General features: G+C 42.4%; 1 protein-coding gene across 3 annotated transcripts in view; it reads left to right on the plus strand.

The window, feature by feature from the left end:
• The window catches only part of SAXO4 (stabilizer of axonemal microtubules 4), a 30,638-nt gene that overhangs the window by 7,503 nt on the left and 2,065 nt on the right, over positions 1-21,070 (plus strand). For 2 of the 3 annotated variants that reach the window (XM_020792443.3, XM_020792442.3), the window contains 11 exons: positions 4,794-4,947; positions 8,189-8,317; positions 12,301-12,364; positions 15,804-15,898; positions 17,028-17,087; positions 17,227-17,313; positions 18,508-18,624; positions 18,749-18,843; positions 19,222-19,386; positions 19,517-19,604; positions 20,136-20,683. In XM_020792443.3, the coding sequence (XP_020648102.3) occupies positions 4,794-4,947; positions 8,189-8,317; positions 12,301-12,364; positions 15,804-15,898; positions 17,028-17,087; positions 17,227-17,313; positions 18,508-18,624; positions 18,749-18,843; positions 19,222-19,386; positions 19,517-19,604 (1,054 nt within the window). In that variant the 3' untranslated portion in view covers positions 20,136-20,683. Of the gene's footprint in view, positions 1-4,793; positions 4,948-8,188; positions 8,318-12,300; positions 12,365-15,803; positions 15,899-17,027; positions 17,088-17,226; positions 17,314-18,507; positions 18,625-18,748; positions 18,844-19,221; positions 19,387-19,516; positions 19,605-20,135; positions 20,684-21,070 lie in introns of those variants that run through there. The other variant, XR_012082370.2, reaches the window with a different exon arrangement.

Raw genomic sequence — 21,070 nt, forward strand, 5'->3', positions numbered from 1 at the left:
TGGACGTAGGAATACTTGACCATCAGTATAGGGGGCTAAGGGATACTTGTTCCCAGGTGACCCTGTGCCATCCAGACATTATTCCTAGGAAGTATATAATCCCAAATGAGAGCTTGAAGGTGGCAGGGATTGAGGGGCAGGTGATCTCACTGCCAGTAGCGGAGGTACCTGTGAGCTTTCAAGGCTGGAGGGGAGTTTGGCGGCTAGCGATTTCATCGACTCTGCCAGCAGCCGTGCTCGTGGGAAATGACCTGGCTGAACATGTGAAACGGGTGCTAGTGATTACACGCTCACAAGCTACCACGGGGACAGTTCAGGGGGGTACTGAAGAGCCCGAGGTTGAAGCAGATGAGGGTAATCCCGAAGCCGTGGCAGAAACCTTAACCACGGACAGCAAATTTGGCCAAGAGCAGAAGGCAGACGCCACTCTCTGAAAGTGTTTTGAGGGGGTGACAGACACCCAGCTAACACCTGAAACCCCAGCGAGATTTTGCGAGAAAAAGGGAATTTTATATAGAGAGACCCTGATGAATATCTCAAAAGGGGGAGATGGGATCAGAGGTCAGCTAGTGGTACCTGAAAAGTATCGCCCCATGATCTTACAAAGGGGGCACTCTGACATGTTTGCTGCGCACTTAGGGGTGAACAAAACACAGCAGAGAATCACACAAAATTTTTACTGGCCTGAAATAGGGAAGCAGATCAAGGAGTTCTGTAAACAATGTGATGTGTGTCAGAGGCAGGGGAATAACCGTGACGGGACCAAAGCGAAGTTGTGCCCTTTGCCTGTAATTGACACCCCGTTCAAATGTATAGGAGTGGATATTGTGGGACCTTTGCCCAAGACCACAAAGAGGGGGAACCGGTTCATTCTCACCATTGTGGACCATGCCACGAGGTACCCCGAAGCCATTCCCTTGACTAACATCGAAACTAACACAGTGGCAGATGCCTTGGTGGGGTATATGTCCAGGATGGGATTTGCCTCAGAAATAATCACAGATTTGGGCACATCGTTTACATCCAAGCTCATGAAACGGTTATGGCAAATCTGTGGAATTAAACACAAGGAAACCACTGCCTAACACCCCGAAAGTAATGGGTTAACGGAGAAGTTCAATGGGACTCTGATGCGCATGATTAGGGCTTACTTGGCAGAGAATCCAAACAATTGGGACCAGAAGCTGCAATCCCTTTTGTTTGCTTATCGATCAGTGCCCCAAGCCAGTACCGGGTTCAGTCCGTTTGAACTTTTGTTTGGGAGAAAAGTAAAAGGTCCACTTGATTTAATCAAACAGAATTGGGAGCAGATTACCCAGGGTGACCCACAAGATGTTGTGACGTATATAGACACTTTAATGAATGACCTGAAGAGAAACCTAGAGCTAGCAGCAGAAAACCTGCAAGCTCAGAAGGTCAGACAGAAAACCTGGTATGACCAGAAAGCCAGGGAGAGGCACTTTAACCCAGGGGAGGAAGTGCTTTGGCTTAGGCCCTGCAAAGAGAACAAACTGCAGCTCAAATGGGCAGGACCATACAGGGTCATTTCCAAGATGTCAGATCTGAACTACCTTATAGAACAGGAGGAACACCAAACACGAAGGGTGGTACATGTGAATGCCCTGAAACCCTACTACAGAGGGGAACAGAGGGTTTTATTTGCGATAAAAGCAGCTGAGAGTGAGGAAGCTGAATTACCCTTCTGGGAGGGTAGAGGGGAAGTGAAATACAACCCAGATGAGGTGAAGATCAGTCCTGCACTCACCCAAGACCAGCAGCAAGAACTAAAAGTGCTGCTCACGAAATATCATAAGGTTTTTTCGAATAAGCCGGGGATAGTGAAGGGAGTGATGCATCGGATCCACACAGGGGATGCAACCCCGCAAGCAGTATCCCCATACCGAGTGACGGGACCCTATAGGGACAAGGTGCGGAAGGAGCTGGACGAGATGCTTAGGGAGAACATAATCGTCCCCTCTTCTAGTCCTTGGTCCTCTCCGATAGTCCTGGTGGACAAGCCTGATGGGAGCATTAGGTTTTGTGTAGATTACCGGAAATTAAACCGCGTAACCACTCCTGATGCCTACCCAATGCCCAGGCTAGACAACCTGATTGAAACCATAGGGGGTTGTCGGTTCATTTCATCGTTGGACCTAGTAAAGGGTTACTGGCAATTAAGGATTGATCCCAGGGATCAGGAAAAGACCGCATTTTGCAGCCCTTTCGGTCTATATGAGTTTAGAGTCCTTAGTTTTGGTCTCAGAAATGCACCAGCCACATTCCAAAGGCTGATGGACCAGACCTTAGCAGGGCTCAATGACTTTACTGTGGCCTACATTGACGATATAGGGATCTTCAGCAATACTTGGGAAGATCACCTGAAACACCTGGAGATAGTGCTGCAGAGGTTAAGTGCAGCAGGGCTAACAGTAAAGGCAAGCAAGTGTAAGCTGGGTAGCCCAGAAATAAAATACTTGGGTCACATAGTAGGGGGAGGAGTGATCAAACCCCTAGAGGCCAAGATAGAAGCCGTTCGTGATTGGCCCAGACCCAACACCAAGAAAAAAGTCAAATCATTTCTTGGGTTGGTGGGCTACTACAGAAAGTTCATCCCGAGGTTTAGCGAGATGGCGACTCCGCTGACCGATCTGACGCGGAAGAAGACTGATGACCGCATCCCGTGGACCAGCGACTGTGAGGAGGCATTCCAGAGGTTGAAGGAGGCGCTCATCCATTATCCAGTGCTGCGTGCTCCCGACTTCGACTGGGAGTTCATCATCTACACCGATGCGTCTAACAGCGGGGTAGGAGCAGTTCTTTGCCAGGAGGATGAAAATGGTGACCAGCATCCAGTGTCCTACCTGAGTAGGAAACTCCAGAAAGGTGAGAGACATTTGGCAACCGTGGAAAAGGAGTGCCTGGCCATAGTATACGCGATTCAGAAGGCCAAACCTTACATCTGGGGAAGACATTTTGTTCTGTGCACTAACCACTCACCACTGCAGTGGTTAAAGACAATGAAAACCCATAATAGTAAACTTATGAGGTGGGCTTTAAACCTGCAAGATTTTGACTTTGAAGTGAAGGTGGTCAGAGGGTCAATGAACTGTGTCGCTGACGCCTTGTCAAGAAGACCCGATGAGTGAAGACGGCGAAGAAACCATGGACTATGTATATTTTGGTGACCAAAAGTTAAATGTACCTGTTTATTGAACAGGCTTGGTTTGTATTAATAAAGGTAACTTAATGTATTGCAAATATTAATGTTTAAATGCATAATTGAGATGTTTGAACTAGAGTGAGTAAGTATGGTATTGTATTATAATGTATAACTGTTTTCTGTTGTGATCCTGGTTGTTTTTTTGGAGAAAAGCACTTTAGCTTTTCCCCTGCAAAACAACTTATAAAGAGGGGAGGTGTCACATACAGCACTGATGGTACCTGTCTGTCATGGGTTTGGAGGGAAAGTTCCATCCTATGGGGAGTGGAAGGCGGGACATCAGGGGGGAGGAGCTGTACTGTATATATATTTGGAGCTTGTGTGGAGAAGGGGGAGCTGGAGTCTGTGTGTCAGACTGAGTACAACTGTGTGTCAGTTAGTACATACCTGATAGGTTCAGGTTTCTATTTAGGTAGCCAGAACTGATAGGTTCAGGGTCTGTGCGTTACCTTAAAGGGTTCAGTGGGAACCAAGCTGTTGTATGTGTGTGATTGGGGTTATGCCACGTTACATTATCCTATTTACCTGATTCTTTTATTTACCCTGTTTGTTGTTTCAATAAACCTTGTTCTTTTGTTTAGTAAAATCCATTCCTGGTCTGTGTGACTCCTTACAGGGAATGGTTGGTGGCAGCATAAATACATGGTGGCATACTCCAGTAGGTCTGGGGTTGTCACAGTGGAATATATATATATATATATATATATATATATATATATATATATATCAAGTACAGGTATAACAAGTAGGGTATCACGAGGTCAGTCCTGAGTTGGGTGCTCTTCAACATTTTTATTAATGACCTGGATGAGGGAGATGCAGGGAATGCTTATCAAATTTGCAGATGACACAAAATCGGGTGGATTACCTGATACCTTGGAAGGCAGAAACAAAATTCAAAATGGTCTTAACAGGCTTGAGCACTGGACTGAAAACACAGAATAAAATTTAACAGGGATAAGTGCAAAGTTCTATACCTCAGAAAAAGAAACAAAACACACAGTTACAAGATGGGGGTTACACCTGGGTCAGCAATACAAGTGAGAAGGATCACAAGCTGATTATGAGACAACAGTGTGAGGCAGCTACACCCCCCCCCCTCAAAGGCAAATAACATTTTAGGCTGCATTAAGAGAAATATAGTCTCCAAATCCTGCAATCTATGGAGATTGCCAACAAACTGAAACAAATTCAGAGAAGGGTAAAAAGTTTGGTGGAAGAATATATGTGAGGGTTGTTTTATTATGTTTTAATGGAATTTTATTACCTTGCCTGACTTTACTTAACAATAATTATATGTATCTATTTTATATTGATTTGGTTTTACTGGCCTTTGACCGTAATAAAGTATACTCCTACTGTAAGGGCATTTGGCATAGTGGGCAAGCACTAAGAGAGGATGTGTGAAAGAAGGGCAAGCTACAGTTGACTTGTTTGAAAGCTGAATCCTGGGTTGTTCAACGAACCATGGTTAAGCAACTTGTGGCTTATTCTTACAGCAAAACACAGCCAATATCTCTGTTGGATCACAGGCCTCCTATAACCCTCACATATATTCTTCCACCTAAACCAGGAAACTCCTTCAAGACAACTATGAATCAATTGCTACTAAGCACTTCCAGCCTCATGAGCTCCCAGATGGAAAATATCCTCTACCCTGGAGTGTATACCAGCCAGGGAGTGGCTATGTCCGAGAAAAACCTCTTTCTTTTCCTCCCACGAAAACAGTAAGTATCCAGAACGAAGGATCTGATTATTATATGCATCGCTGCTTTGCTGTCAGGAGACTACTGCACATTTAATATTGCCCAGTGCCTAACAACAGAGACCGCAGCACCACTGCCTTATGAGTTGGGCCCAAATGCTGAAAAATATTAATAGAATTTAGGATGGTGTTATGTATGAAGGCAGGGGGAGATTTTGTGGCGCTTAGTTTTGACCCTTACATATATCTAAGAGACATTCATCCCTCTGCTTTTCTGTATACATCTGTGACTCCAACAATTAATGCCAAAGCAGGTAAATTCAAGGGAATATGATCCAGTGAGACACTGTGAGGATTCAAGATGAATAGCATTTCAGAAAAAAAAAAGGAAGTGACAGGAGGTGTCAAATTCTAGTGGGACAAGGAAGTAATGAGAATGTGCAGCACAGCTGTATACATGTTTACTTAGCTCTAGCAAATGTACCTAGCTTGATTCAAGTTATAAATCATATCACTCGAGTGCTCTGTTTCTCCTCTTTCACTTCCTCCAATTTTATTTTCATGTCTTTTCTCTCTCTCTACTCCAAATATTCAACCAAGAGCTCACTTCCACTCGTGGGGAAATAAAGCTTCTTGTTTACAGGTCTGTGGATATAAATTTCACAGTGATATTCTCTCCTTATAGGAGGAAAGGTGACCTATGGAAAAAACAAACAATTATTACAATGGAAGGAACAGTATTTTCAGCTTATATTCCATTTGTTTGCTTACTTACTTACTTACTTACTTACTTACTTACTTACTTACTTACTTACTTACTTACTTACTTACTTACTTACTTACTTACTTACTTACTTACTTACTTACTTATTTTTTTGCACCATAGCATATCACTACCGAAACTAGCTTTCTGAAATACTGTATCAGTTAGAATACACATTGTTATTTGATAAAATAAAATAGACTGAATACTACTGAACAACAAAAGAGCAGTACAACAAAGAGGATAAAATCAAGAGTCCCAGGATCAGGTGCTACTGAAAGTTCATTATCACTGGGACCAGCTGGGGATCTGGATGAAGGAAGTGTGGGATATAACTAGTGCATTTACTGAAATCAAGACATCAGTAGTATTTGCGCAAAATTTCATGTTCCTCCTTTATATGGTTTCAGAAACCGTTTGCAACGCACAAACCAGGGATATAAACCATCCAGTTATTTAAGTTGGAACATCAGGGGTATTCATGGAAACTTTTGTATGAAGAAAACTGATGAGGCAAATTGATTCATTTGAAGAACAGTGGAGGAGAACTCTACAGATCGCATGGAATGTCACAAAGAAGAACTTGAAGGCAGCGTGAAAAAAAGGAAGGCTTAACATGAAACTGAGAGACGCAATAAAGGAAGCCATGGCCTTCAGTTTGTAAGATCTGAGCAGGGCTGCTAAGAAGGTCATTAATTCGTAAGACTGGCATAAGTGACTCCATACCACATAGCAACAACAGCTGTTACCACTGCTGGTAACAACAAACAAACTGCTGAAAATATTTGCAAGACAAATGTTCCACTTCTTTGCTCAGGTTAAAAACCTATTAGTCTCATTTTCAGCCCAATGTGTTTTATCCTTTTGTTCACCCTCCAATTTTTTTACATTGGTCTTCTCTCCTTCTCTCTCTTCCTACCCCCCCCCCCCCACACACACACACTGTGGAACTCATCCAGTGTGCACCAGGGTTAGAAAGCCATTGATCCTTCTAGTAAATTTAATGAGCGTCTCCTCTGCACTCTCCTCCAGCTGACTTATAAAGATGTTGAACAAACCAAGGATACAATCCTGCACCATCCTGCTTGTCACTTCTTTCCAAGAAGAGAAGGAATGAACATTGTTTGGGGCACAGTCTGTCAACCAGCGGCATTGTCTAGCCTGCCTTTTACCAGCTTTGTCACAAGCGTACAGTGGAGGTTCTTAGCAATCAACACATTCTTTTCTAAGTGCTTATGGACTGACTGGTAAACAATCTATTCTGTTCCCTCCTACTAATGCCAAGCTGATTGGCTGGTATTTGTCCAAGATTTTCTTTCCCCATCTTTCTGAAGATGGGGACAACCTTTGCCAACCTCAAATCTTTATGGAACTCTCTTGTCCCATAAGAATTCTATAACAGTATAGATGTACGTTCTGAGATTCTACCAGGATGTTTTTGCAGAACCAGTAGGCACAGTTGTTCTAGGCCCAGAGGTGTGGATTCATTTAAATGTCCCCGGACAACTCCTTTAGCTATATTGAGCAACAGCCCTCTTGCTGCCTCCTTTGTTGCACTTGCACTAAACAGTATATGGAGGCAGAGTAAGAGCTGAGCAGTTCCATTGTCTCTCTGCTAACCATTAGCATTTCTCCATCCTTTACACACTACATTCTTCCACATCCTTGTCCTTCCTCTTGCTTTAAGCGTAACCTCTCTTGAAAGTCCAAGCGGATCATGAACTTTAGCCCTCTTGACATTCTCCCTACAGATATTGGTATCTGGAAGGCTAGTTACTCAAAGATTAGCTACTTTGCCCTTCTTCTGTTTCTTATACTGTATATGCCCCTTCTAAATCTCGGCTCATTTTAAAGCTTCTTAAGCATGCTACAGTTTCTCATCAGATTCTGTAAATCTTTTTGCCTTTTACTAAAAACATAAATATCCTGTTAACAGCTATATATGAGGTGACATTGTATCCAGATTGGGGAAGGGCAGTAGAACCAAGCCCTAATATTTGCCAGACTCAAGGCCTCTATAATTATAGAATTGCATTACAATCATGAGCATTAAAGCCAAGTGTGGTTAGCCTTCTCTATTGTGGGCTTTCAGACAAACACTATAATCATGTTTTTCAGAGTACTCACTGCAATAAGGAAGGTTAAAACCTATGTTCTATTTAAAATACATATGTTGAAATTTATATTATTCTGGTTTAGCATGTGTAGAAAAAAGAAGAAACCGCCAAGACATGAGTGGATAAAACCTTGTGATTTCACTGATTGCCTCTCTGGCTTCCTGGTGTTTTAGTTAGAATTTAATAGGATTAAGGGCTCAGCCACAGAGGAGATTCTCCTCACCATCCCTAAGAAAAAAGGGTGGATATGAAATGTTCTCTTGGCATTTCTACTTTGTTTTGGCTGCCCTTTCTTCTTTTCCCCACTATAATGCTGGACTGCACCTCTGTATTTTGAGTAATCACCTTGTCCACAGAATCACAACTGAAGTTTGATTTTTCAGGTCAAGCAAGTCCATTTTGACACAGCAGAACAAGGAGCACAGGCCATGACAGGGTTGGAGCCCAAACACATCCCTGATCTCCACAAATCACTCGGAAAGAGCTCTGTTGATGTGGAAAATGCCAGACACGTGAGTCTTCTCAATGACTCTTTGGCCAAAGCCAGCCCTACCTATAGACAACGTGAGGTGACACCCACAGATAGCTTTAGATGTGCCGTTTATTATTATTTGTTTTTACTGTCAAGGGGAGGCCTCAGATGGCAAAGTGACCTGACTCACCTTGGATACCAGGCTCTTTGACTTCACTGAGGGTGATGTGAGGGTTTGTCAGAAGCACCAATTACTGTGCTCCCTCAGATAACAAAATGACTCAGATTGGCCCTGGCCCTTTTGCCATAGCTGAAGCAGACCATGAAAAAAGGGATGCTTCTCTGCAAGCTGAAAAATAGATCAGGACTTATGGGGCCAAAGGAGGGTAATTGCTACTTATTAAAGAGGTTATGATAAGGAAATTCCAACGAAGGAAACAAATATGAATAATGTTATGGTAGGGATCAAGATTAGTTCAGCAGCAGTTAACTTTCCGCTTTAGCCTTCATCACAGGACTAGTTTAAAATAACATTTAAGCATTCTCCTATTTTTCCCCCCATTTCTCTATTTGGCAATTTCCACTTTATGCAAAATCACCAGGACTTTTGCATCAGCTATTGATTTCGGCTCCCCACTGCGCCTCCATGGAGAACAGCCAGCCTGTGTGGCCTTGGGCAAGCTGAACAGTCCCAGGGTGCCCCCTGAAGAAGGGAATGGCAAACCACTTCTGAGCATTCTCTGCCTGGAAAGCCATGAGAAACAGTTGTTATAATAGAATTTATTTGATGGCACATAGTGGTAGAAATAGTAGTTGTCATCATCATCATCAACATCTGCAATAAAAAGGAAAAAATTAAGATACTTGACCAAGTGCCTTTGGTCACAGCTAATGTTAGCCCACAAGAGTTTTATTCAGGTATCAAGCCTGAAAGCTTGCAAGGCTAAGTGAGCGCTGAGGATTCAGGTGAGGCCTGCTCCCATCTCCCATCCTTCCCTCTGAGAAGTCAGACCTTTACGTGTTCACCCTGTAAGCACCTTCAGCTCTACATTCCCATGGGCAGGAGCTTTGATAAGGCAGCACTCTTGTTCAAGGAGTTACGGTAAGCACGTTCAGCAGGACACATTTGCAAGTGCCTTTGTAGAACGCAAAGGTGATGTCCATGTGTTGGGTGGGCGGGTGGCACTTCTTGCACACCCCCATCCCCTACAACAATTATAGCTTTATAAACTTTCAGGTGTAATGCTTGAATAGGGCTTAAGGTTTCTGAAAATGCCTTTAATACAATATAAAATTATCTTCCATTCGGCATTACTTCTCCCTCTCCCATGATACTAGTACCTAGTACCACCCAGTGGAGCTGAATGGTGGAAGATTCAAGCCAGATAAAAGGAAGTACTCCTTCACACATCACACACCACCATAAAATGTATGGCTGCCAACTTGTGTGGCTTTGAAAAGGGACTTGGAAAACCCCTACAAGATAGGACTATTCTGCTAGTCATCCCCTCATCATTTATTACAAAATATTTTGAAGAATATAAAGAGTGAGTGGGGGGTAGAGAAAGTAACAGGACTAAGTTATGTTCCTACCTCATTTAAATCCAAAATTGCTCTTTTCCTTCTGAATATTCCTTTTCTGCTGCTCTTCCACAGCAAAGAGAAAAAGGAGGAATCTGGAACATTTGCAAGGGGTGAGGGAGAGATGTGCCCGACATGCAAAGCATTAAATTGCATAATACACTCCCTTTGGTAGAAACAAAGTTATGTCTTTGGCAAATTATGTCCAAAATGTACTTATCAGTCTTTATCTCAAGGTATTCATGTTTCGGAATCAGAACAACTTAGCAAAAAGGGTTTTAGGGGAAAGAGAAACACACAGTTTAAAAAACAGTTTCAGGAAATGTAGAGGTGCGGGGAAATGTGGATAAATGTTGTCTAAGCGGACAAAAGAACTGAAAGACAAGTAAACTACACATGTATATATTCTGGCCCAGACTGATTTTTCCCTTTACAGTAAATGGCAAATAATACTGTAATGCAATAGACAGCACCTTCTGTCTCTTCAACTGCACCCAGTATTCACATAAAACCTAACCTTTTAAAGAATTCTGGAGCTGAGGTCTTCTCTCTGAAGACTCACAAATGTGTCCAAAAGCAATTGCCTAAGTGGTGGGAGATCTCAGTTTTGTTTCTTTGTTTAAATGGGGTATACCCTGAGACAGCACTGCATGTTCATTTTATAAGGCCCTAGATTTCTTCAGTGCAACACACTGAATAATGAACTAAACCAAACAACCTAGATGGTTGTTAATAAATTTGCAATGGGGAGTGCCTGAAAGTCATGATGGGTATCTATTCCCGCCAATAACAGAGATTGTATGCATCATTTGCTGGGAGTACACATACTGGTATTCCTGTGCTCATTGATGGGAGGCCAACATTAGCATTTAGTTGGCTATTATGTTAACAGAATGCTGGACTACTAGAGAGGTTTTTGACCTGATCCAAGTTGGCTTGGCTCAGCTCTTCTTGAAGCCTTTTATTCTCTTTCTTAGCCTTCAGGAAATCTCTGAATACAAGGAAGTGTCAATATGTATTTATCTATTTAAAACATTTTTGTCCCAATCTTCAGCAAAAGAGATCCCAGACAGTCTTATAAATTAAACAGTAAAAAGAGAATAATCTGTGCCCATTGACTTCCCATTTGAATGAGTGGGCAGAAAAGGAACATGGAAGAGGAAGATAAGGAAGGCGATTCTGGCACTAACAGTTAAATAGTTGTTCCTATAACAACTAACTAGGAATAATTAAGGGAAGGGTAGAGCCTGCTGAAGCTGATTGTTTAATATGGCTGATGAAGAATGGCCCTGTTCCCCATTTCTGTTAAATATGAACCTCAAAACTAGTTTCCATTCAAAATCTGAACAAAAATTTTGCAGTTGTTTATGCAGCATTCCTTTAGTTTGGGAGTAGTTTGTTGATGATTGTAAAAGTTTGGTGTAGTTTTGGAACAAAAAGAAAAAATGTTGACTTGGGAGGTGTTCAGCAGGCCCCCACACTAGGTAGGCCAGTTTCACCCACATGGAGGGTGCTGCAAAACATGGAGTTTGCATTATAAATGACTGTAAAACTCCAGCATAGATTTTGAGAGAATCCCTAATTTCAGGGTCCATAGTTAACAATGCTCTCTACCCCAAATTGTCATATTGCGGTATTATGTGCAATCAAGTCACTTCTAACTTATGGCAACTCTAATAGAGTTTCTGAGGTGAGATGTTTAAGGAGTGGTTTACCACCACCTCCTAGTGAGTTTCCACCAGGGATGTTGGCATGTCCTGAGGCTGGAATCCCAAGTCCCAAGCCTAAATCACATATTGTTTGCCCTCCTCCACCAAGGCTTGGGACTGGGGCTTAAGGCCTCAGACTGTGCACTGCCCAGCTGATAGGTGGGTGCATGCCCAGCTCCAGTGGTTGATGTCCCTTTCCCAGCTGGCCCCTGCCTCTGTGCAGGCCCACCTATCAGCTGGGGGGCAGTGTGCTGGCAGAGGTAGCAGGCCCTTGGCTCCTGGAAGGGAAGCCAGGCCTGCTGCCTTAAAAAATGGCTGCCGCCACTGAGCACAAGACAAAAGTCCCCCTCTGTGACCCCTCACCCCCTCTACGACCCCACCCACCCCCTCTGCAACCCTGCTCCATGCCCCCTTACTTGCTCCTGCCACTGCATCACCTTCCAAGCCTCCAAAGACAGCAGTCCTGGAAGGGAAGCCAGGCAGGTTTGATCGTCCCTCATGGCCCCCCACCCCACCCTCCATGACCCCTCCTTCTCCTGCCACCATGTTGCCTTCCAGGCCTGAACAGACAGCAGATAACTTTGGACCAGTGAGTATGACAATTTCAGGAGTACAAATCTTCCAAACATAAACAGAGCTATAGACAGCATGCTGGGCAGAGAAATCTTATTGGCAGGAAGAGCAGCATCTGCTTCTGAACCCATGGTCATATCACCTTGTGCTGTACTTATAGGGGCCTCGCTACATGTCCACAGAGTATAGCTCAAAGTTCCGCTTCAACATTCCAGGACAACCAGGTAGACGGTAGTTCTTTTTCTTTTTCTGTCATGTTTTTATCCTCTCCCTCCTCTGTTATGTTATTTTCAGAAAAAGCATGTATTTCTTGTTACTACCTGACATACCAGATCCAGTTGGGATTTGGGATTTTACAAATGCTGCAGCACCTCCAAGTAGTGGTTAAAATGTGAAATCAAAGAAAAGACAACTGCTGACAAAAAATAATGCCTTGTTTGTTCTCACATCTGCAGCTTAATCTCAGAGGCATTCGGACATAGCATTGCAAAGTCAAAGTGTCGTTTGGATAAGAAGGAAAGCTTCTGGTCTTTCTTGCATTATAGTTTCTAGGCACGCGATGATGATTCTGATGAATCACACATGGGCTTAAATGCAAACATGTCTGAATAAACAGTACATCCAATTGGCAGTCTTATAGGACCAGTCAGCTCTGAAATCACCAAGACAGGGGTGCAGGTTGTGTTTATGCTACTGCAGATCTAGTAACAGGAGTAATGTGTGGCTCCTGGCACGTTTGGGATTGGACCAGGAGTCCATCACCCCTGGACATCTCTCACCCTTGCAGGTCATGCTAGAGAAAATTGTGTCCATTAGCTGCTACTCAAAAGAGACATTTGATTTTTTCATCAAGACACAGTATACGGTAACTTTCAGGCATTGGACAGTGCCTAAATACACGGTTCAAAATCAAATGCAGAATTAAATCTACATAGATCTGCATTGTGTTCTTGTGTACTTGAAACAAGACATACACGAAATAGCACATCATCACAGACAATTTGGGATATATTTTATCTTGTGTTCTTATACAATGTTTATGTCATTCTGCAGTATGCCATTCTTCCTCCTCTCAAACCCACCTCCTTCTTTGAATTTTAAATGATCCTAAATCCATATTTAGGTAGTTAAGCAATAGATTGGCCTAAATCCAGATCAGTTGATTTTTTTTAAAGTTCTACATGTCATTATTGCCACCTACAAGTATTCAAAAATAATGGCAGAGTCCTTAGAAATTTGTGTTAAAAATGTAAGTTGAACGATTTTTTTGGTTGAGGAAGACTTTTTATTCTTAGGCCTGTGGGAATTGTGACATTTAAAACTTCTTCCACAGTGTAGATTCCTCATCTTGGGAAGCTAGAAATATATTTTATTTAAAAAATTGAGTTTCTTATATAACTGGGAGCTGAGATTAGAGAATACAGAACAGTGGATTTTTTTTTTCAAAAATAGCATTGGAAGAGTTGTTAAGTACTGTAGTGCTTAGATTTCTTGGGACAGCTTGTCATGTTACATAGTATAGGTATGGATGCACAAGTCACTCTCTTGTCTGAAAATAAATTCACAATGAAGTTGGCCATGAGAAACCCAGGCAGCTCCCTCAGAGAACCTCTTGGTATTCTGGGTTTCTTCTTTCTTGCCCTTCAGAGACCTTCTTTCCTAGCAAAGCTGTATTGGTGATCATCATTTCCATAGCATAAGAAATAGAGAGACACTTGCAAAGATATGTTTCCTTCAAGTACATCGAGACTGGAGAACTAGCTTGGTGATTAAATTAAATCCTTGGAGGTTTCTCATCTGACTATTCCTCAGTCTTCATGGTGGTTGCACAAGAAGAGAAAAGCTTCTTTTCCTCCCCTGCCACCATGGACAGGCAGCAAATTACAGCATGGACCCTGATTATAATAACAATGTTCAGGTTAAGGTTATGGTAGTACCTATGGTTACTAATAATAAAGGCTATACATTCTCTAGTACAGTGTTTTCCAACCTTTTTCAAGTCACAACCTCCCTTTTACAATAACCAATTAACCTGTGACCCCTGCCACATTTGCATAAAAAGCCATTTATATAGGGTAACAAAAATTATTAAAATAGTCTTTTTCAGAATATAGTCCTAACCTAACATATTAATATTATGGTAATAATACACAATTATGCTGGGGACTGTGAATTTGCCTCTCCCAGATAAAATCTGATGAGGAACAAAACGACAATGCTGTACACTTTTGAGTTTAATTTACTTTTTTTGGGTGTGGAAACAACCTTCCCTTCATGCCTCCTCCCTCAAAAGCCCACTCAGTGAAGAATGCCTTCCCTTTAAGCCCAAATAAAAATCATTATGTATACCTTGTTTAATATAATATATGTGGAAATAATTTGAGCTAAAAATAACTGTGGTGGCCTTCCAGAAAACACTTTGTGATCCCCTGGTGGGGTTGTCACAACCCCCAGGTTGGGAACCTGTGCTCTAGAATGAGAGGCAGCACCAGTTTCTGGAAATGTGAACAGGAGGATGCTACTGGGTTCAAGCCCTGCTCATAGGCTTCCCACAGACATCTGGTTGGCTACTGCAGGAAACGGCGTTCTGTACTAGGCATACCTTTGGCCTGATCAAACAGGTTTTTTTTTAAATGCTCTCACACTGTGATTGGTGATCTTCAGCTTTCATAAGCATTATTTATTTTGGACAATGCAGAGGAGGGTCGCTAGAAAAACAGGCCCATCCAATCATTCCACTATGTGGGTGTCTGCTACTCTACGACTGGCATGGGCATAATGCAGGCACTAATGACCTCATATTCTTCCGACAGCAAAGCAGAAATAATAATATCATTAGAAACAAAATTGCAGTCATAACACTGACAGCCACAGAAACAATAACTTTGCTAAAGCTCACCAAATCATGATATTATTCATTAGAAAAAAAGACTATGTCTGGATATCAATTGGCAGATAGTGGCATCAGAAACACATTGCTGACTTCAATGAACTTGGGCCACACCAACAGTGCACACAGGCATGCTCCCAAGAAAGACCTATGGATGCCCTTCAAAAATTCTGAATGTGTTTCTGTAGGTAAAAAAGAATGTGCAGTCTTTAGAATTATCCATGCTTGAAGCTGGAATCTTGCTGGTAAAGTAAGGGCAGTGCCCTACATACTTTGTGCCTCTTGCCTCCTTTAGAAACAACTGAGGGAGTAACAACCATTGGTTATCAACAAATTATTTTCTGGTTTGTTCTCTTACTGTGCTTGTTGCTGATGTTTATGTATGTTTTTTGTGTCCTTCATGTACTGTATACTAGTGTTCTTTTCTCCTTCTGTATCCCCTCTCCATCTCCACTTTCTTAAAAGCCTCCCCATGCTCACCTAGGGTCAAGAGCAGGAGCCATTCCTATAGGCTGCTACAGAAAGGATGAGATGCTAAAACAACTATTTCACCAGCCCTGCTGGAAGACTACCTGCTTCCCTTGGTTCTTCTTCCACTTCCTCTCCTTTTTCATTTGTCTTACGGTTGCTTATACAGTACTGTTAAGTCTATATATATAGATTATTTTATTTCTGTTGATTGTATGTAAGCTGTTCTAGGAGCTTGTTTTGACTGAGCAAGGGGGGGGGGAATACTTTACATACACAAATAAATAAATAATCTCCCCATTCAGATTTCTTGCAGAAGAAAACCATTGGAGCCAAAGAAGAGACAGGATTCACTGAAGGCTGCCTCGCTAACCCCATTGTGGACAAACCAATATTTCAGGTTCTCCTAGTGGCTTCTGTATCTGCTCCTTTCCTCCCATCCCTGACCAGAGGGTTGCACAGTTAGAACCCCTGCAAAACTCAAGCCCTTGCTTTAGATGCCAATGGGAGTTTTTCTTCCAGAGCAAATACCAAATACAGTACATGGTGTGTGTTTGGGTCATTCTGATCAGGATTAGGATGAGGGAATGGAGGATTAAAGCCCTTTCCCGTAAACATTATTTGCCTAGTTAATGTTTGGCCGTTTATTTTAAACCTTGCACATTCTGTCCTTCTGTAGTGAGTCCTGTTCTTGCACTCTTTTTTGGTTTGACCTGAGTGGAGCAAAAATGACCCCAGTTCTGGTTTCTTTATAGGTTTAACCCATGGGTGACTGGCATTTTCACCATAGTAGGAATGGGATTCTGTGTGTTCATATACTGTATAGCAGTGGTTCTTAACCTTTTTGAAATAAATGCCCCCTTGAGCCATTGAGGAAGTTATCATCTCCCCACGATGATGATATCTTATTTATTTATTTATTTATTTATTTATTTATTTATTTATTTATTTATTTAAGACACTTAAATCCAATGACCCCTGAAAACAAAATTAAATTCCAAGAAAATGAAATGCCCCCCAAAAAGTACCATTTAATGATTTAGTTGCAAGTGAATTTTAAGACGCAAAAAGAAATATAAAAAGGGCATAAAAACAAATGCAGGAACTAAAAAAATTCAAGACAAAAAGTCTGAAAGTAAATTAAAATTGGAGGAAAATATATATTCATGTACACTGTAAAAAGGCTGCAGCCATTTTCACAGGTTTGGCTTGCTCCGGCGCCCCCCTACCGCCCCCTTCTGCTCCAGCGCCCCCATGCCGCCCCTTTTTGTTCTACCGCCCCCTTGAAGAATGAAATCGCCCCCTGGGGGGCATTATCGCCCACGTTAAGAACCACTGCTGTATAGTACCAATGCTTACTAGTCAGGTCAATGAAAACAGGCTTGCTGGCTCTCACAAGCCTGACATTTTGTTTCCTTTCAAGGTACCCCTTCAGCAAAATCTCTTAATCTGGTACATGTCCCATATGGTCTACTGCTGTGCCCAACCCCCACCTCCGGTGGTCTCAGTACTCGCCTTCTGTTTTGCAGGACAGTGTTCCAGCAGTCAGTATTACGAAGACAGATTATCTGCCATCTTCCTTTCCACGTGTAAGGAATCTGTTTATGACAGTGGACTAAGAGAACAGATGAAGAGGATATGTTTTGTCTTGTTATTCTTGGCCTTCTGTATTCTACTTCTGGCTGTTTATGTGTAATATACCCGCCTGTGCTGTATTCTTCTTGACAGGGCGATGAGTTTCTACCAGTCCTTTCCAAGGGCTCAGAGAGGGGTTCTGGATTTAGTCAGCAGAAGGAACTTGGCCTTGGTACTTCAGTAAGTGACATTCCCTTGTCAGCAAAATATCTCCAACCCATTTCCCTTAATATATTGCCTGTCTTTGCTTTTCTTATGCCAGTGTACCAGCCTGCCCCATGTGTCTGAAGCTCTTTCTGCCTCCATCTTGCTTCCTTCCATTTGTATTTTGTTCACCTTCATTTGCTGTGACTTACTTCTTTGCCTGCTTTCCCTTCTGTTTCTGCTTTCTACTCACCTCTTCTGCCTTTGCTGAATCTGTCTTCTCCTCCCAATGGTGTTCTAATAAATTTGAAAGTCTACATGCTCATCATGATAGTCTCTGTAACCAGCCTCCACACAAGGAGAGCCCCAAAATGCAGACTGTAGAGATGGGGGTATTTGTATATGAATACCCCCACACATCTGGACATACAAATACCCCTACTCAGCTGGATGCAATGAGGGTCTGGCCCCATGGGGCTTGACCATCCACTCACACATCCACCAGCAGTGGCTCTGCTCTCCCTTCCAATCACTCTGGAGCTCGCAGTTAGTTATTCATTCATCAGCCTGGCAGGCAGACTCGTCTTCCCTCTTTCTGCCAGGAGTGGATAGCTGACCATGAGCTCCAGAGCAATTGGAAGGGAGAGAGGAGCTGGCCACACAGTGGACACATGAGTAGACGGTCCGGCCCCAGGGGGCCAGACTGTCATTAGGTCAAGCTGTGTGAGGGTATTTGTATATGAATACCCCCTCTCTAGCAGGCAGCTATATCAGCTAATGTCAACCAATAACTTTTGTAAAGTTAATGGTCCTAATTGCCCACTGAAGACTAGATGGCTATGAAATACTTTGCATTACAAAAGAGGTAGCTTGCAAAAATACACTGTTACTTGGAACTTTAGCTAAGCTCAGAGAGAACACAGAAGATTCATACTCATAATGCCTGCTATAATGTATAAATCTGCTACTCAAAAAGTTCCAGGACCTCAACCTGTGAGCTCAGGCTTTATTGCACCATTGCTTCCTGGCCAGAATCTGCAGAAATCTTCTCTTGTTGTGTTTGTTCCTGTCATTACCATTTGTAGGTTCAGCATTCTCTCTTTCCTCTTATCCATGCACCCTCCACTCCTGTCTCCAGTTTTGATTTCTGCCATCCTAGTTGCTTCTCTTTCTGCTGTACTTCACCAACTCCCATAAGGACTCTTTCACTCACATCTTCACCCTCCACAGCTAGATCCAGCAAGTGGAGAAGTACCTGGCCCCTTGAGCCATTCTCAGTTCCAAGGTCTTCAGCAGCAACCTCGGACACAGAACAGGCTTCTAGGAAGGGAATATGTGGGTAACAAGGTATGCCTATATTAGAATCTCCTGGCCTTTCAGCATCATTACAGTTTCAAAATCCATGGGGTGTTTTGCTCTAATCATATGATAGCAAATTCTTAGTTGTGTTTTCATTGTCATTTTTACATAGGAACCATCGGGTTTCAGCGTCAATAACCACAGTTATGTTGCACCTTCATACGATCCAGATCTACCCAACAGATTCCTAACTAGCTATAACTCCAAGTGAGTTTTCTACTAGCTGATGACTCATATCAGAACAGTATCATCTCTTACAGCCATGTCTTTTTGTTAATGCATCTGTTCTCTCATTGGGTTGTGCTTTCCTTATTTGTCAGAGCTTCTGTTTGTTTCCTGGAGGGACTTTGGATGGTTGGTGGTTGGAGTACTAAGCAAAGTTCTGTGAGGCTGCCTGGGTTGCTGTTCGATGTGTACATGGTGTACATTAAAATGGGCATTTGTCCTTTACAGTAAACCTACAACGTCCGCACGGCCTTGGATATGTACCATCTAGTAAGAACTGTATATACTCCAACTTTGTTTGGAGGAGGTCAAGAGGTATTGCGTGGATTCGTGTACTAACCCATCTCTCTGCCCTATTAGGTTTTATGAAAACATTCCGAAGGGAGTAGATAGGGAAGGCTGGACACGAGGAGGGATCCAGCCTCAACAGGCAGGGGGCTTTGCTACCAACAACCATGCTACTGACTTAGGCTCTGACCCCAATGCGACAGAGACCTTGAGAACTGTCCATCCTCATGTTGGCAGGTAGCACTCCCAAATTTATTTAAGCTGCTTCTCTGCTGTTCCTTTGCCACAACAAATTCCCATTCCTTTCTCCTTTCTCCAGCTGATTTCTACTGTCCTTTTTGTAATGGATTTCCCTTTGCTGTTACAGGACAATCACAACAGTTGATCCATTTTATCGTGACTCTCCCCATGACAGACGTTTTATGGCTCTCCATCAGACGACTGTACCCAATTAAGTAAGTGGCATGGTCCATTGCTTCGCAGGAAACAAGATAGCACCAATGGTGTTTCTGTTTGATAGGCATGAAGAATCACGAGAAAGCATTGTGTGTTATCCTTTGTGCCACTTAGCCAATGCCAGAGACAGGGATGGGGACTTGAGTTGTGGGATTTGCTGTCAAGTCAGACTTAAGTCGTACCGGTCACTTGACTCAGAATTGATGAATTTTAAAAATTATTTTTTAAATGAGTCGGACTCAACTCTCAACTTGGGATCCTCTCTTCTTTCTGGGGGAAAAAAAGCTTGTTTTTAATAGGGACTTGTACTGGGGCCTTGGTACCAAAGACTCGAAACCAGCCAGGAATATTTCTTTTACAACCCAGGAAGTGGCCTTGTCATAGGTTAGCTGTCCTGAGAAATTACAGATAGGTCAGAGAGAGAAATGAGTAGAGCCTTCATGTGCATTTCACCCTCTTTGCTTTTTCAGCATTTACCTTCTTCCTAACGTTGGTTGCTGATTTAATCTTGTTTCTTTGCCTCTTTGCAGCTTCACTTCTGAAATGGAGAGCACTGTCTTCAGTCAGTGTCCTATATGCTAAGTAAGGTGCACCAGTGATAATGTTCCATGTCACATCAACTGTATTTTATGTCAAAGACTGTACTGTTCTGAAGAAATTAAAGTGTACCTTGCTAATATATCCCAAGACATATGTACAGAGTTGAAATGGAGGTATAAAGGTTTTGGGAAGTAAGGGTAGATATTATTTTCACATTGTATCTGGGGAAGCTTTTAATTCAGAATCAGACGGATGCCATAATGATAGTACAATCCCTAGCAGGATGTGATAGAACTTAATGTAGTAAAGCTCCTGTATGTGTCTTTGGCTGTAACACATAGGTTCAAAAATCCACATGGCTGTTCAAGTATTTATGCTTTCATGAATTGTGCAATAAACACTCAGAGAGTTGGATGAGCAGTGTGGTATATGAAGTAGTACCGTGTTTCCCCCAAAATAAGACAGGGTCTTATAATAAGTTTTACTCCAAAAATGCATTAGGGCTTATTTTCAGGGGATGTTTTATTTTTTTCATGTACAACATTTTACATTTATTCAGATACAGTCATGTCATCTTTTTCTGGTTGCTGCACAATGGTGGAAGGTGGGCTTTCACTTAACTAGGGCTTATTTCTGGGCTAGGGCTTACATTACAAGCATCCTGAAAAGTCATACTAGGGCTTATTTTCAGGTTAGGTCTTATTTTTGGGGAAGCAGGGTAGTAGGTGCTTGCAGTGCTGGAATTCCCTATATCTTTTCATTACATGGCCCATATGAAAAGCATCTAATTGCTTTGACCCTCAACAGTACAGACCATTCACACATACATACCTTAACCCCACAATGAAATGTATGGGTACAAGAACTCAGACTCCCTTCCCCTTTTCGGTTGGAAATAGACACCTTGGTGTCTCTTCTCATTCAT

The sequence above is a fragment of the Pogona vitticeps genome, chromosome 1 (assembly GCF_051106095.1).
Source record: "Pogona vitticeps strain Pit_001003342236 chromosome 1, PviZW2.1, whole genome shotgun sequence".
Lineage (NCBI taxonomy): Eukaryota > Metazoa > Chordata > Lepidosauria > Squamata > Agamidae > Pogona > Pogona vitticeps.